Genomic DNA, 17823 nt, shown 5'->3' with positions numbered 1-17823 from the left:
TAATAATAATAATAATAATAATAATAATAATAATAATAATAATAATAATAATAATAATAACTTTATTTGTATAGCACTTTTCATACAGAAGTTGCAGTTCAAAGTGCTTCACAACAGTAAAAAATACAGGCATAAGCGAGCATGAAAAAGATAGAGAGGTAGCAAGGTAAGGTAAATCACAGTGTTTCACATTAGGATCTAGCATCCTAAGAGGTTATCTGTTTACAGTTTCATTCAGTAATACAAATAACAAAAATAGTTTAAAATTATAAAATAGAACGGACATACAACAGGGTATTTAACATATAATAGAGCAGTGCATCAGTAAGAAGTAAAAGGTGTGATACAATAGTTCAATTTTGAATTACAACAGAGTAGTGCTCTTAAAATTACAGTGCATCATTATAGTAATATTCCACAATTATTACATTTGATAGTAATAATGGCACACAGTCATAAATTCATCGAAATGCGCATTTGTTGATACATGCAGGACTTTGAGACAGACGTATGCCATGTTTGGCGCGGAGCCGTAACACCCAATCTACTCACTTTAAACACTTTAACACACTTTAGATTTGCACTACAATTCATACCTCATTGCACCTTACCCTAAGTTGTACCTGATCCCATTGCTGCATTGTATCTCACTGTTACTCTTTTTTTTTACTCTGTATTGTATATTGTATATATGTATATTGATTGACTGAACACTTTTTGTTTACGTACTCTTGACTTTGTCTATTTTATACTTTTTATCTATTTTATCTAGCACACTCTCAGGAGCTCATACAGAAAAAAGCATTTTGTGGAAAAATATTCTGTATTTTACTATGACAACTATTAAAGAAACTTGAAACTTGAACTTGAATATTTTTTGTGCTTCACTTTTCACTGTTTTACTGGAAGTGTATTGCTTCTTAATACAAATGCTCAGTGGCTTTTAAATACCAAAATGTGGGGGTTTTCCATGTACATTTTCCAAGAAGTGTTCGCTGAACGCATTAACGCGCACCCTGTCCTGTCAGGAAGACGGCGGGGGCGGATGACATTGAGTACCGCGCGTCACTTACTAAGCGACACCTCCTTCCTGTTTCCTGTTCCGTTCCTGCGGATTCAAACATTCGAACCAGTGGACCCCCCCCCCCCCCCCCCGTCCGGGCCCGCCGTTCTGCCGAGGTCTGCGTTTTCAAGCCCAAATCCAAACGGGACGTGCAGCGCCAAGTCCATTCCATGGGATACTGAGGTGGATCAAAGAATACTGTTGTGCTGTCGTTTATCACACACACACACACACACGCACACACACACACACACACACGCACACACACATACACACTCCAACCCCCCTTCTTTCAATAATGGATGTGTTCACCAGGTCTGTATAATTCATGGACCGACGTCTGAAATGGAACACAGTGGCAAGACGGCAAGCTGGTCCTCTGGTCCGAAATAGCCTCACCTTTATCTCTCTCTCTCTCTCTCTCTCTCTCTCTCTCTCTCTCTCTCTCTCTCTCTCTCTCTCTCTCTCTCTCTCTCTCTCTCTCTCTCTCTCTCTTCTGTCTCTCTCTCTCTCTCTCTCTCTCTCTCTCTCTCTCTCTGTCTCTGTCTCTGTCTCTCTCTCTCTCTCTCTCTCTCTCTCTCTCTCTCTCTCTCTCTCTCTCTCTCTCTCTCTCTGTCTCTCTGTCTCTCTTTCTCTCCCTTTCTCTCTTTTTTCTCTCTCTCTCTCTCTCTCTCTCTCTCTCTCTCTCTCTCTCTCTCTCTCTCTCTCTCTCTCTCTCGCTCTCTGTCTCTGTCTCTGTCTCTCTCTCCCTCTTTCTCTCTCTCTCTCTTTCTTTTTCTCTCTCCCTCTCTCTTACTGTCTCTTTCTCTCTCTATTTCTCTCTCTCTCTCCCTCTCTCTCAGTGCATGCTGGGAGTGAGATTGGAGAGGTTGGAGATTGAAGGTGTAGTGAGTTTTTTTCTATCTTTATCTGTCTATTTTGTTAATTTGTTTATGGGATATTGTATTGTAGTGTTGTGTTGGGTTGCTGTGTGTTTTTTGGTGTGTATAGGGTTAAGTGGGAGTGTTTTGTTTGTTTGGCAGTCGCATCGGCCAGGCTGGTTTGCTGGCTGACGTCAGACGCCAGTATGGAGTTTTCCAAAATGAGCAGGAAGCATGGTGTAAAGATTAATGCTTCTAATGTGTCCGTAGAGGATTGCAGCTTGGCAATAGGTAAAGTCGTTGGACATAAAAGTGTGAAATCAGCCGCGAGGATGAACGGTGGAGTTGTTATTTTCCTAGACTGTCTCGAGAAGGTGCACTCGGTTGTTGAATCAGGAATCAATATCGAGGATTTGTTTATTAAAGTGGAGCCTCTCTCCACACCAGGCAGAAGGATTAATATAAATAACATCCCGCCATTCATAAGTGACGAAGTACTGATAAATCAACTTGCAAGATATGGGAGGATAATTTCCCCGATAAGAAAACTGTCATCTGGATGCAAATCTCCGTTGTTAAAACATGTTGTGTCACATAGACGCCAAGTTTTAATGATTCTCGAGAACAACAGAGAAGAGATTGATTTGGTTTTAAAATTAAGAGTTGATGATTTTGATTACGTCGTTTTTGTGAACTCTGGAAACTCAAAATGTTTCCGATGCGGGGAAGAGGGACATTTAATCCGAGACTGTGTGAGGGAAGAGGGGAGAGGCGCACAATCTCAGCCTGCGCGCAGTGCAGCAGGGACAGTGATCCCAGTCGAAGCTGCGCGTAGTGCAGGTACAGAGAAGGGAGAACTCGGAGTGTGGCAGCGCAGAGCTGAGAGCAGTGACAACAACAGTGTCCCGCTGCAGACCGTCAGCACTGTCGGTAGTGATCCTTTGCAGGCCGTCGGCAGTGTAGACGGTGTCCCGCTGCAGACCGTCAGCAATGTAAACAGTGGCCCTTTGCAGACCGTCAGTAGCGCAGCAGATAGTATCCAGATGCAGGGCCACAGAACTGGTGTAGCAGGTACGGAGCAGAGCCTTGGTACAGAGGAGGGAGGAGTGAGGGAAGCTGCCCCCCCCTCAATTAGTGGCGACTGTGGGGTAACAGGGGGTGGTGCGGGTGGTGCAGGTACAGAGGAGGAAGGGGTGGGAGACGCTGTTCCCCCCTCAACCAGTGGTTGTGTAGGTAAGGAGGTGGGAATCAGAGATGCTGCCCCCCCTTCAACAAGTGGCGAGGTAACAGGGGAGAGCAGAGTTTTTTTTGTCCCCCCAAGCCCAACACCGCATAAGGGTAAAAAAAGGAATAAAAAAAATATGATAAGTGAAGTAATAAGGGAAAATTTGAATGTGGTGGACAATGTACACAGTCAGACAGTGGATGGCGTGGTGGGAAGTGATGGAGGGGTGGGCTCTCAGGATAAGGAAGGAGTGACACGTTTGGTCAAAGAGAGTCAGGAGGGTGTAGAAGACACAGGTTCCTCTCAGTCAGGGGATGACATCTCAAGTGTTGAGGAAGATGAGTTCCAAAATGCTTCTCAAGTGTCTGATTCACAACGGAACATTTTTTATGCAGTCAGGCAGATACAGAAGTTCCTGCACACAACAAAAAAATTGAGAAGTGTCAAAGTGGAAGATTTTTTTGAAGATTTAGAGATGTTTATTTTTTCAGCAAGGACTCAAATGAGGTTGAAGAACAATGGGGGGTACACTTCCCAGGAAGTTTTTAGACTGAGAAAAATTGTGCAGAAGCTCAGAAAACTGGATAATATAATGTTACCATGATAATGGAGCTTCTGATGTGTGGAGCCCGGCTGGACATTCGGGAAGGGAGTAGATCTGGGCTTGGACAGTGTCTGCAAGTAGTTGGGTCAATGACACTGAAATATGTTGTGAATGTAGCCGGGTCAGAGGAAGTGGCTTCTTTATTGGGGCTGAGGACGGCCTGTCACAACAGGGTCTGTCTGGACGATTGGACTGAAGCGCGGAGCGTCGGGGAACAATACCTGTTGCAGGATTATTTCGGTGGAACGGAAGATCCTGATGAAGGGGATCTTTTTTTTCATGAGCTGGATAAAAACTGACACAAATGGACTGACGGGACCCTTTTGGGTTGCTCATATGTTGTTCTTGATGACATATTATGTGTTGAATGGAAGTATGGATACTTTTTTTGTTTGGGTGGAGCTTCAATGTTTTTTTGTTGTGTTGCAGAAGGACAGGTGTATTTTAGCATTTTTTTTATTGTGAGATCTCATGTGGTTTTAAGTGTGATGGGGACACATGTTGCCCGATATAATGTGTAGTTAGTTGTTTAATTGTATTGACATACACATTGTACATTGTAATGAGAATTATGTAAATAAATGTTTTTCTAAAATCAAAAAAATAAAATCTCTCCCTCTTTCTGTCTCTTTCTCAGTCTCTCTCTCTCTCTCTTTCTCTCCCTCTCTTTCTCATTCTCTCTCCCTCTCTCTCTTTCTGTCTCTTTATCTCTCTTTCTCCCTCTCTCTCTCTTTCTCCCCCCCCCCTCCCTCTCTCTCTCTCTCTCTCTCTCTCTCTTTCTTTCCAGTCTCTCCTTTTTCTTTCTCTTTCTCCCTGTTGTGATTATAACTTCATCTCTCTCTGTCTTTCTCTTTTCCTTCCTCACTCTAGTCAACCTCTCTTCACCACGCCTCCTGGAACGTACTCTGTATTCCGCCTCTCGTCAGACCTGGGTCAGATGGCGTTTGTTTTTCCCCCGCTGGTGGGGTTTACCGCATCAGGACAAATTCTGAGACATAGTGCCTGGTTAAATGTGCAAATCACAGAATGACTTTCAAATGGTACTAACATCATATTGCTCATCATATTGTCCCAAACAACAAACCCCACCGGTGTCGTAACATGTTCATGAATATCATTTGACCATAGTCCGTTTTTTTTTTTTTTTTTTTTCACTTTTTTTTATCCTTATTTTTTTCTCCCATCCCAATTTCGTGTTTCCAATTCTCCCCTCCCCTGTCTTGAACGTTGCTCGCATATGCCCCTCACTGGTCGGTTGTAGGGAGGATAGAAGCCTTGCATCACGTGTCCCCTCCGGTACACGAGGAGGCAGCCTGTCACATCTTTTTCACCTGCCAGCGCGGACTCTCATTGGCGAGGTGTAACGTGTGGGAGGCTCACACTACCCCCGCCATTTCCTGTCTCTGCTGTGCAGGCGTCCCCCAACCGACCTGTAGGAGTCGCTGTCCACAACGTCCAGATTACCACCCATCGACTTCCACCCAAGCCAGAGGCAATGCTGACACCCGGATTCGAGACCGGAGTCTCTTGCATTGGTGACAAGCGCAATCTCCGCTGCGCCACCCAGCCGCCCTACCATAGTCCGTCTCTTGTAATGTCATCCTATATTGTACATACAGTAATGCACCTTCTCCACCGCCTCCCCTCCTCTTCCTTGTGCTCGCTCTCTCTCTCTCGCTCTCTCTCTCTCTCTCTCTGTTATGGTTTGTAACCGACCCCAATCGCACAACACAAGACAGGTATGAGAGTAAGCCAAGAACGGGCATTTATTGAAAACACTCAGAAAAACGGCACTGTCCCTTTAAGGGAGAACACCAATAACGGATAAACAAGAAAGGGAAAAGGCCCAGTGCCTTTAAGAGGCGAGCTGGCTAAGGGGAAGGCAAGGGAAGGCTAAAGGAAAACAGGGCCGGGGCAAGGGAAGGCAGGAACAGGGAGGACTAGGAGGACTGGACAGGGAGGAACTAGGAGGAACTAGAGAGGGGAGACAGGGACAGAGGCCCGCGGAGGCGGGCTGGGGACAGGGTGGACTGGAAGGACTAGATAGGGAAGACTACTGGGACAGAGAAAACAGGGTGAGGCCTTGGAACAGGGCGAGGGCTGGAGCTGCATACTGGGACAGAGAAAACAGGGTAAGGCCTTGGAAAAAGCATTAATGATGTTGCTGCTCTGCAGCTTCTCCCGGGATGGTAGTCTGGGGAAGCAGGTGGGAACATCAGAGCCGCTCTGCAGACTTCTCTCGGCAGATCTCCGAGGTGGGTAAACGGAACCGAGAGGGAGAGAGGGAGTGGGTTAGCTCAGAGTGCTGTTGGAACAGAGCAGGTGACAAGAGAGGTGACTTGTAACCAAAAACAGAGTTATCCAAGTGACTGAATCTTCGGTGTATAATAAACACTGTGAGCGAAGTCCCAAAATACAAATCCAGGTGATAATATCTTCGGTGTGTAAACACACAGTGGGCGATGTTAGGCCAAAATATTATCCCAATGAAACAATCCAAAAAGGCTGAACGCTGGGTGAGTGACTGTCTGATAAAAAGCAGGAAATCTTCAGTGTTAAATAAACACACGAAAAACGGATAGGATCAAAGACAGTCATAAAAACTCACCCAGGCGCTGTGCCTAAAGAGCGTTGGAACAAAACGGAGCGAGCGCGTCGCCACTGGAAACGGGTGTCCAAGCGGAGGTCTGAGTGGTGCGCGACTGCTTGGAGTGCGCGCCGGTACGGAGGACGCATCTGGCGCGGAGGTCTGAGTGGTGCGCGACTGCTTGGAGTGCGCGCCGGTACGGAGGACGCATCTGGAGTGCGTCTGCGCGGAAGAGCGCGCCAGGCTCGGAGGTCTGGATGGTCGTCTGGGCGTCTGCTGCGCGGAGGTCTGGATGCGCGCCAGGACGTCTGCTGCGCGGAGGTCTGAAGTGGATCACTGGGATACCTCCCGTGGAAGTCCAGAGAGCGCAGTCCAGTGTCTCCCTCAGGCAACGGCGACAGGAGGCGAAGGCTGGAGCACATCTCACGCCGGAGATGAAAACAGCATAAACAGACAGAGGACCTCCCGAAGGAGTCTTGGTGATAGAGAATATGATAAGGAATGATACGGCATGTTACGGTGTAACAGAGTTAGAAATGATATTTGTTTGCATGTGAATTTTATCTAAATTGAGAAACATCATACCATATTTGTTTGGGAGCCACCTGGTGACGTGTTGAGGTCATTGTATATCGCGCTGCATGTCCCTGTGGGGACACCGTATCTACCCAGCAGTGTTGTACCGGTCTGCTTGAGGTAGGTTCCCCATTGAAGTGTAGCTATGCTATTTCACTAATTTCTCTGGTTAGAATTTGTCTAAACATTAAACTGCAGTAACCTAGTGCATAATGCTCACTGTATTACATAACGTAATGATAGCTGTGTTGGTTTGACCGCTGGTATTGGTTCTGCATGTGTGTTGCGTTTGCAAATGTTGGAACTGGAAGAACGTGTTATGGCGCGAATACTTTCTTTGTACAATAATCTTGAGAAGGAAGTCTAATGTACCGTTTTATGTTACACATGCAGGTCTACCAGATATACAGTGACCAGGAAAACACTACAGCTGTTTCTATTTCATGTCTTTTTATAGGTATGTGGCTTCATACGTAATGCAAACATGTTATATTTGACGTCATTATATTGCTGAAAATCCACTGATGCACTTCCTGCTATGTCCAGCAGGTCGTGCAAGTTTACCAATTTGGTTAATAGACTTAATGGTATTATACTGTGTGTTGGGTAGTGGGTTTGTTATTTTAATTGTTATGAGAATGTAAAATACATGTACTTTTATAAATACTGTGTCATTGAGACATTATAAAAGAGCAGTGTTGTACCGGTCTGCTTGAGGTCTACCAGATATACAGTGACCAGGAAAACACTACAGCTGTTTCTATTTCATGTCTTTTTATAGGCAATAAACAGTCGAAAGCAGTTCCGTCTCTTCAATCTCTGACCAGATGACAACCGTTACACTGGTGCCGCGACCTTCTGGATCTTCAAGATCAGCTCGACGCCGATCGCCGGGGATGCTGTGTGGCTGTCCAGAATTGTGTACAAGATCAGTGTGTGGTCAGATCTGTAACTAGTATATTGGTCAGAGCGAAGTGTTTTCACTCCCATACATAGAGTGACGATTATTTTTGTTTTGTTTTGTTAAAAAGAAAGAAAAAATATATATATAATTATTATTTTGATTATAATTTTCTTTTTCTTTATTTTTCTTTATTTTCTTTATTTTCATTTGATATTCCGTAGTTTAACACAACGCGAGTACTTGCAATGTCTGAGGGGGGAGTTGATGACGATAGGGTGGATACTTTTGCCAGCCCAGTCCTATCGATGGGAAGAGGTTTGGCGTTGAGTGGCTATGCTGAAGGCAGCGATGTCACCAGGAAGTTTGATGGGGGGGTGGGGCATTCCCGGTCCATGGCTGACAGCGGTAGGGGTACAGGGTTGAGTCAGAGCCCAGGTTGTGCTCCTGTTGGGCAGGTCATGCGGGAGGGTCCTCACACTTCTACACCTAGTAGTGATGCTGATGCTATGAACAACCTCACAGACATGGTAGGGCAGTTAGGTGCCCAGATTGGTGAGTCTATAGTTGCAAAGTTGATGTCATCTGGTGTAATAAACATGAGTGGCGATCTCCAGAATACTTCACATAGTCAGGATACGCACAGGGAAGCTACCAGGCAGGAAGCCCCACATGTGACAGTTCAGGTTAGGCCAGACAGAGAACCCCAGACATTCAGAGGTGACGGTTCTGATAAGTGTTCAGTTCAGGAGTGGATTGACATGACTAAGTCTCATCTCAGGAAACAGGCGATACCTATGCTTGAGCAGGCTGAGGAAATTCTGAGTCGGTTAAGGGGTAAAGCTAGAGATGTTGTGAGGATCGGCCTACGTAGTGATCCATCACTTGATGCCAATAGAGACCCTGGGCTGATTTACAATATCCTCCTTCAGTACTTCAGTGATGCATCCTCATGTCTCCCTCTTTCAGACTTCTATGCCACCCTGCCCAAACCCAGAGAAAACCCAGTCGATTACTGGATTAGATTGAACAAGGCAGCAGACCTAGCTATTGAGGGTCTGGACAGACAGGGCAAGCAAGCAGGGAACATGAGTGATGAGGTGGCGCTCATGTTTGTGAAACATTGTCCTGACCCAGAGTTATCCTACACTCTGAAATGTAAGCCAATCCATGAATGGACCTCACGAGATGTGCAGATGAGGATTGATGATTACCAAAGGGAGTTGAGGGCTAGCAGCAGAGTTAGTGGGGCTGTGCAGTTAAAGAGTCACACCACCACTGTCCTCCATGAGCAGTCTAGCTCATCACCAGCCAGTTTGTCAGTACCTGAGCAGTGCCACACCCAGAGTCCTATCTCTCTCTCTCTTCAAGCCCAACACCAGGAGTGTCATACTCCTTACCCCTCTCCTGGTTCTGTCCCAGTTCAAGGAGAGTTCTGCCATGTCCCACGCCCCACCTCTACGGCAGTTGTCGGTCAGAATCTCCAGCAGTCGGAGGAGAGGCTTCTTAGCCGTATGGTGGACATGTTTCAGGGGATGATGGAGAAAATGCAGCAGCGCAATGTCGCTACGCCAATGCGTGGTGGGAGGTTCCCGCGTACCCCTGGAGGGGGACGTCCCAGGGAGCAAGCTTGTCGGGTCTGTGATGACTCTAGTCATAGCACCATTTCACACTGCATGAATGAGAGGCTGTGTTTCGCCTGTCTGGCCCCTGGGCATACAAAGAGGGACTGTCAGGCCAATAAGTCCTCCCAACCTCAGTTTGGGGGAAACTAACTGACCTGTATGTGAAGGGAGGCAGTACAGGTCCCGTCGTGAACTCCCAAACTAGTTATATATCTGATGCTGAGACTGTTTATACGTCTGTGAAGGATTCAAGTGATGACTCAGAAGTTGTTGTGTATCAGAACATACACAGGATTAGCAGCAGTGACAGTCTTTTTTATACACCTGTGGGTGTGGGTGGTACAACAACGCTGGGTGGCATGCTGGACAGCGGGTCCATGGCTTGTAGCATCAGCGAGGCAGCAGAGATGAAGCTGAGGGAGGCTGGAGTGATAACTGAGCACAACCAGATCAATGTGAACGTGGTCCTTGTTGGATGTGGTGGACGTCGTGTCACGCCAAAGTCTGCCTTCGATGTGGAGATGGAAGTGTATGGCTTTAAGATGTCGGTCCCCACGCTCGTTGTTCAGGGACAGCATGATGAGTTGATACTGGGGACTAATGTTATTAAGCATGTCCTTCGTCAGTCTAAGCTGTGCGATTCCTACTGGAAAGCTGTATCCGACCCCTGCACTGCCAAAGATCAAGAATCTGAACAGTTCCTATCTATGCTCTCTGGTCTGAGTCCGTGGAGAGGTCAGGACGTGCCGGACAAAGTTGGCACTGTGAGGTGCAATTCAGCTGTTTGCCTTGAACCTGGCCGTGAATATCTCGTATGGGGAAAACTACCTAAAGACACTGTTGTATCTCCGGGCAGCACCGTAATGACAGAGCCCACATCTGCTCGTTCGGCCCCGAGGGGAGTTTTGGTAGCAAGGATTGTTACTCCATTGTGGGGAGACAGATGGGTCCCACTGAAGCTCATCAATACTTCTGACAGGCCCGTGTTGGTGAGGCGTAATGCAAAGCTGGCCGACGTCTTCTCCTGCATGGCGCTTGAGGACATGGATGTCGCTGACCCTCCAAAGGTCCCCCTGGTCAGTTGCACTCAAGTGGAGATGCCCGCCTCTGCCGAGGTACGTTCCACTGATGACAAACTTGAGTCAGTTGGGTTGAGCAGTCTCGACGTCCAGTCTTGTGATGTATCAGAGAGCTGGAAACAGAAGATGGTTGACCTGATTGTGCGGTATGAGCACATCTTCTCACGCCACCATCTTGACTGTGGAGAAGCGAAGGACTTCGTACACCGCATTCACCTCTCTGACCACAGACCATTCCGGCTCCCATTCAGGCGGGTTCCCCCCGGCCAGTATCAGATATTACGCCGGGTACTGAGTGAGATGGAGGAGAAGGAGATCATCCGAAAGTCCACCAGTGAATACGCGTCTCCTCTGGTACTTGTGTGGAAAAAGAATGGCGATCTCCGTGTGTGTACGGATTTCCGTTGGCTGAACAAGAGGACCCTAAAGGACGCTCATCCTCTCCCTCACCAGGCGGATTGCCTGGCTGCGCTTGGTGGCAACTGTTTCTTCAGTACAATGGACTTGACCTCCGGGTTCTATAACATGCCATTACATGAGGACGACAGAAAGTACTCAGCCTTCACCACGCCCATGGGCTTGTATGAGTACAACCGCCTTCCGCAGGGCCTCTGCAATAGCCCCGGGAGCTTTATGCGCATGATGACCAGTATCTTCGGGGACCAGAACTACTTGAGTTTACTGTGCTACTTGGATGACTTGTTGGTGTTTGCTCCAGATGAGGAGACTGCCTTGGGGCGCCTTAAAATGGTGTTCGACAGACTGCGTGGTCATAACCTGAAGTTGGCCCCAAAGAAATGCTTCTTCCTTAGAAGGTCTGTGAAATTTCTCGGTCACATAATAGACGAGAAGGGCGTGTCAACAGACCGCAGCAAGGTTGAGAGCATTGCAAAAATGACGAGTGCTGACCTCATGGAGCCCAATGGGGTGAACCCATCACAGAAGCGGATAAGATCGTTTTTGGGGATGATCAACTATTACCAGCACTTCATTCCCAGATACTCCGCCGTCGCCAAGCCTCTCTTCTCTCTGTTAAAGGGCGAGAGAAGAAAAGGGAAGGAGGGGAAGTACAGACTGTCGAACAAGAAGTTGAGAGCCTCTGACTGGACCTCAGACCAGGAACAGGCTTTTGAGAAGCTGAAGACATCCCTTGTTAACACGGTGGTCCTGGCTCACCCTGACTTCAGCCGCCCCTTCATGCTGTCGACGGATGCATCCCTGGATGGTATTGGTGCTGTCCTGTCACAAGTCCAGGAAGGCGAAACCAGAGCCAGGCCTATTGCGTTCGCCAGCAAGTCCTTGTCTCAGTCTCAAAAGAACTATCCAGCTCATCGTTTGGAGTTTCTGGCCTTGAAGTGGTCAGTCTGTGACAAGTTTAGTCACTGGCTGAAGGGCCACAAGTTTACAATTTGGACTGACAACAACCCGCTGACTCACATAATGACAAAGCCGAAGCTGGACTGTTGTGAACAGCGCTGGGTAGCTAAATTGGCAAGCTACGACTTTGACATCAAGTATGTGCCAGGCCGGCTGAACGTTGTGGCTGATGCCCTGAGCCGTGTGCCGTTTGTTAAGGACAGTGTTGGTCATAGGTTGCTGGAAGAGCCCTACCTGAGTCTCCTGTCCCAAGTCAGGGATATGTCGAGTGGCTCTGTTCAAGATGCCTTTCGGGTTTCCAGTGGTCACAGGGAACACCCCCCGATGAGTGTCGATGCTCAGGCCTCATGCAGTCCCATTCACATGCATACTCAATCCATTGAGATGGAAGATGTGTCTGCTGTTGTACAATCACATGTGGAATGGGAGGCTGGTTCAAGGGCTCGTGCTGTGGCAGTGCTGCAGTATTTGCCTCAGTTGGTTCCGCCTGGACAAGACTCTTTGCCTGCCCACACAGAGAGGGACCTCCGTGATAGGCAGTTGGAAGACAGAACCGTTTCCCGTGTCCTGTATTACGTGGAGAGATGTCGGAGACCTTCCAGGAGAGAAAGAGTGAAAGAGTCTGTCACAGTCATGAGATACTTGAAGCACTGGGAGAAGCTCGCTGTGAGCAATGGTGTGCTGTACAGAGTTTCAAGAGACCAGATCACCAAGGCAAGGCGGTCTCAGTATGTCGTGCCTGATTCACTCAAGGTTGAGGTTCTGAAGGGTGTTCATGATGATGCAGGACATCAGGGCCAGTTCAGGAGTCTCAGTTTAACCAGACAAAGGTTCTTCTGGCTAAACCTTGACAGGGATGTGAGAGACCATGTGCGCCACTGTCAGCGATGCATCGTCAGCAAGACAGTCGAACCTGAGGGGAGAGCTCCCTTAGAGAGTATAACATCAACCAGACCGCTGCAGCTTGTCTGTATCGACTTTTGGTCGGCTGAAGATTCCAGAAACAAGTCAGTCGATGTCTTGGTGGTGACCGATCACTTTACGAGGATGGCTCAGGCGTTTTCCTGTAGAAACCAGTCAGCCAAGCAAGTGGCGAGAGTCCTCTGGGACAGATATTTCTGTGTCTTCGGGTTCCCAGAGCGGATCCACAGCGACCAAGGGGCAAACTTTGAGAGTCAGCTAATCAGTGAGCTTCTCAGAGTTTCAGGTGTCAGGAAGTCGCACACAACACCCTACCATCCAATGGGAAATGGTAGTGTGGAACGATTCAACAGGACCCTGGGTGGGATGATCCGTGCATTGACACCTGAAGCAAAGGCTGACTGGCCACGGCGTTTGCAGACGTTGACATTCATGTACAACTGTACGGTCCATGAGACGACGGGATACGCCCCCTTTTATCTCATGTTTGGCCGCATTCCCCGTCTACCTGTAGATGTCCTCTTCCGAACCGTCTTGAATGACTCATGTGTGACGAGTTATGACAAGTATGTAGAATCTCTCACTAAAGATCTGAGGGAGGCCATGGCCATTGCCCAGGAACATGCCACGAAGGAGCAGAACAGGCATGCTCGGCTCTACAACAGGAAAGTGAAGGGGTCTGACATTGAGGTCGGCGACAGGGTGCTCTTGGCGAACAGGAGGGAAAGGGGGAAGAGGAAAGTCGCTGATCGATGGGAATCAACCATCTACACTGTGGTGGGCATGAATGCTGAGACACATACGTACAAGATCTGTGACACAGTTGCTGGACGTGAGAAGGTGGTCCATAGGAACCTGCTGATGCTTGTCAATTTTATCCCTGTGGATGACATGAGTGAAGTGTCCGACCTTGCCTCATCCGTGCCTGAGACCCAGTTGTCCATTCCATGTGTCGACGGTGTGGGGGAGAACACCGAGAACATCTCTGAGGAAGGGAGTGAGGATCTCTTGACTGGCCCAGCATCTGTGGACTCTGAAGGAAGGACCCGAGACTGGATTACGCAATTGTCTGTTCCTAGTCTTTCGCAGGCCGACATTACAGACATAAGCAGTGCAGCCTCTGTGTCTCGAGACATCTCAGAGGGACCTGAGGGCCAGATGGAGGTTCGGTCTGTGAGCTGTGACTATGGACCAGTGAACGTCTCTGTTGATGCTGACAGTTCTGTACACAGAGTGCAGGCGGATCCTTCACTTGACACTGTGACACGGACTGATGGGGCGAGAAATGTGCAGTGCAATGACATACAGGGTCCACCCGTGCACACTGATCAGGCTCGGTCTAGATTTGGCCGCCTTATCAAACCAGTTAGCAGGTTAATACAGACCATGTCAAGGCAGGATGTTGTTCGCGACACAGGGTCCTTGTTCTAGGTTTTGACAGTCCAGAGTAATTTATCTTACATAATTTTTTTTTATGTTGGGATGATTTATTTTCATGGGCTTATACTACACAGTGTATGAGGGTCTTGTGGGGTGTACAAGGCACCCTACCGCCAGTAGCTGGATTGAGAGCGTTGTTCTCATACCACTTCATCCTTATGGGATACTTTTGGAGTTGGTTTTGTTATTTTGAAGACCCAGTGTGTGTGTGGTTGTGTTGTACTGTGCCTTTAGTAGGTAGTACGTAGTTGGTGCTCAATGTCGCCAAAATTCAGTGGGGGTGGGTGTAACAGAGTTAGAAATGATATTTGTTTGCATGTGAATTTTATCTAAATTGAGAAACATCATACCATATTTGTTTGGGAGCCACCTGGTGACGTGTTGAGGTCATTGTATATCGCGCTGCATGTCCCTGTGGGGACACCGTATCTACCCAGCAGTGTTGTACCGGTCTGCTTGAGGTAGGTTCCCCATTGAAGTGTAGCTATGCTATTTCACTAATTTCTCTGGTTAGAATTTGTCTAAACATTAAACTGCAGTAACCTAGTGCATAATGCTCACTGTATTACATAACGTAATGATAGCTGTGTTGGTTTGACCGCTGGTATTGGTTCTGCATGTGTGTTGCGTTTGCAAATGTTGGAACTGGAAGAACGTGTTATGGCGCGAATACTTTCTTTGTACAATAATCTTGAGAAGGAAGTCTAATGTACCGTTTTATGTTACACATGCAGGTCTACCAGATATACAGTGACCAGGAAAACACTACAGCTGTTTCTATTTCATGTCTTTTTATAGGTATGTGGCTTCATACGTAATGCAAACATGTTATATTTGACGTCATTATATTGCTGAAAATCCACTGATGCACTTCCTGCTATGTCCAGCAGGTCGTGCAAGTTTACCAATTTGGTTAATAGACTTAATGGTATTATACTGTGTGTTGGGTAGTGGGTTTGTTATTTTAATTGTTATGAGAATGTAAAATACATGTACTTTTATAAATACTGTGTCATTGAGACATTATAAAAGAGCAGTGTTGTACCGGTCTGCTTGAGGTCTACCAGATATACAGTGACCAGGAAAACACTACAGCTGTTTCTATTTCATGTCTTTTTATAGGCAATAAACAGTCGAAAGCAGTTCCGTCTCTTCAATCTCTGACCAGATGACAACCGTTACACCGGCATGTTACGGCACGACCCGACAAGGGACAGAGGGGAGAGCGAGGTACTTAAAGCCCACAGGGGAACTAATTAGAATGCACAACAGGTGCGTGAGGGTAATTGATACTTGAACTAAAAGTGTGTGTTCGGCACCAGACCAATCACACACATAATGACAGGTAGTCCAAGGGTGTGGCTGCTGAGAGAAAACGAGAGTAACGAACGCGAGGGTGGGGGCTAGTGAGGTGAGGAGAATGCACTTGATTAACAGTAGGCTTAAAGGAACAGAGCGAGTAGGTGAGCAGCGGACAAAACCTCACACTCTCTCTCTCTCTCTCTGGTGTTAAGAACTGCTTTAGATAGGGGGGATAATTAAAGTAAATACATTTGAAAACAAAAAGCAACCAATGAAAATGTCTTCTGAATTGGGGAGAAAGCCAGTTTAACGACTCAAACATAAGACAGTGATGGGTTCTATAAGGGCACCTCAATATAAATCTGCAAACACTATTATAAGTGACATTTACAGGACGGAGATTTGTTAGTGTGGTGTTCTGATAGACTATGTCTGCGTAGTCCACTATTGGAAGTACCAGCTGTATAATGATTATTTTCCTAACTTGAAGAGAAAAACAGTTAATAGAACGATACAATATTCTCAGGCTACAATTTGTTTTCTTTATCACAGCATCAATATGTGACTTGAAGGTGAGTTGAGAATCAAGCCAAAGACCCAGGTACTTATATTCATCGACATTCTTGAGAGGAGCATCATCTAAAAACGTAATCGACAACTGATTTGATATTTGCAACAGATTTGATCTAGTACCAAACAGCATACTATAGGACTTCTTCTTATTTAATAAAAGTTTGTTAATAGCTAACCATTTCTGAACAGCATCAAAATTTGTCTGTAAAGCATACTGAATTTGTTGAATATCAGACATAGAGGAATAAATCACTGTATCGTCAGCGTATAATTGAGTAAGACAGTCAGATGGTATCAGGGTGAGATCATTAACAAATATAGAAAATAATAATGGTCCTAAAGATGAACCTTGAGGAACACCCTTGTCTATAATCAAAAAGTCAGACTGTTTACCCTGATATGATACACACTGGCGTCTATGTGTAAAGAATTATTAGAGACACCAATAGCACACAGTTTGTCAAGAAGAAGATAATGATCAACCAAATCAAAGGCCTTTGTGAGATCTATAAATATTGCACCAGTGACCATGTTATTGTCCATTGCTGAGTGAACATCATTGGTCAACTTCAGAAGGGCTGTAGTTGTGGAGTAGTATGGCCTGAAACCAGATTGGCATGGGGATAAAATATGAGATTAATTAACATAATGGGATAATTGATTAAAAATGTGTTTAGCCCAGCCCTAGCTACAAGGCATAATTTTACTTAGTGAGTTAGGGGTTCTAGTAGCTGAATGCAGCCTCTTGGTATGAATGAGGTGATGGAACACAGAGAGAGGGAAAGCCACAGATATCACGGGTCACGAGTTCTGTGGCCAAAGTGGCATCACGCTCACCCCTGCAAAGCGTTTCAAAGGCATTGCATGCCGACTGAGGTTTGTCGAGTGACTTGTCGTGTTCACTCAAAATAAGTGTGACCGGTCGGCCATTCTGGAAGTCATAACAGGAGTACTGGCAGGTTGATGAATGAACTGTATTTACAGTAGGGGTGTAACGATGCATTGATTAATCGAAATGCATAGATTCTTCTAATATGACGATTCAACTGCATCGATTTTAAAATGTTAGAATCGATTATAATCGAAATTAATCGAAATAAAAAAGAAATATATATATATTTTTTTCTTTTTCTTTTTGTGTGTGTTGTTTTTATTGACCTATAGTCCATTCATGCTGAGTGAATCAGTTCCCCCAGCCACATTTGTGTATTCAAATTTGTTTGGGGAATTAACTGATAGAAAATGTATCGAAAATGTATCTAATCGAATCGAATCGTGGTCAAATGAAGAGATTTCATGATGCATTGAATCGTTGCCTGAATAATCGTAATCGAAATTAATCGTTGTGAGGTCGCATCGTTACACCCCTAATTTACAGTCCATCTAAAGTGAATGACAAACCGCAGGACTAAATGGTTCTGGTGTTTGGCGGTGCTGACTTGTAATGTGACGTGCGCCGAGTGCTGAGCCCTTTGTGCCGAGACGGACCACCCACCTGCAACAGGAGCTCCCCCTCAGGCAAGCAGCCGCCCACCGGCACCGGCGTCTTGCTGTCGTCATGGCTCCCGGTGCCGGCTGTCAAGCCGTTGATAGGCTTGCTCTTCAGGGCCACTGTGGGTAAAAACAAGAGAGAGGAAGAACAAGTGAGTGAATGAGACAGAGAGAGAGAGAGAGAGAGAGAGAGAGAGAG

At 46.5% G+C, this 17823-nt stretch overlaps 1 protein-coding gene across 1 annotated transcript in view; it reads right to left on the bottom strand.

Moving 5' to 3' along the window:
* Positions 1–17823, bottom strand: part of ahr1b (aryl hydrocarbon receptor 1b) — a gene marked incomplete at both ends in the record, with an annotated part of 218525 nt that overhangs the window by 116452 nt on the left and 84250 nt on the right. Inside the window, one exon of the mRNA XM_084319583.1 lies at positions 17629–17744. Coding sequence (XP_084175709.1) covers positions 17629–17744 — 116 coding nt within the window. The remainder of the gene's footprint in view (positions 1–17628; positions 17745–17823) is intronic.

This window comes from Notolepis coatsorum (genome assembly GCF_963971535.1).
Source record: "Notolepis coatsorum genome assembly, chromosome: 1".
NCBI classification, from domain to species: Eukaryota; Metazoa; Chordata; class Actinopteri; order Aulopiformes; family Paralepididae; genus Notolepis; species Notolepis coatsorum.
This window is presented reverse-complemented; position numbering and strand designations above follow the sequence as displayed.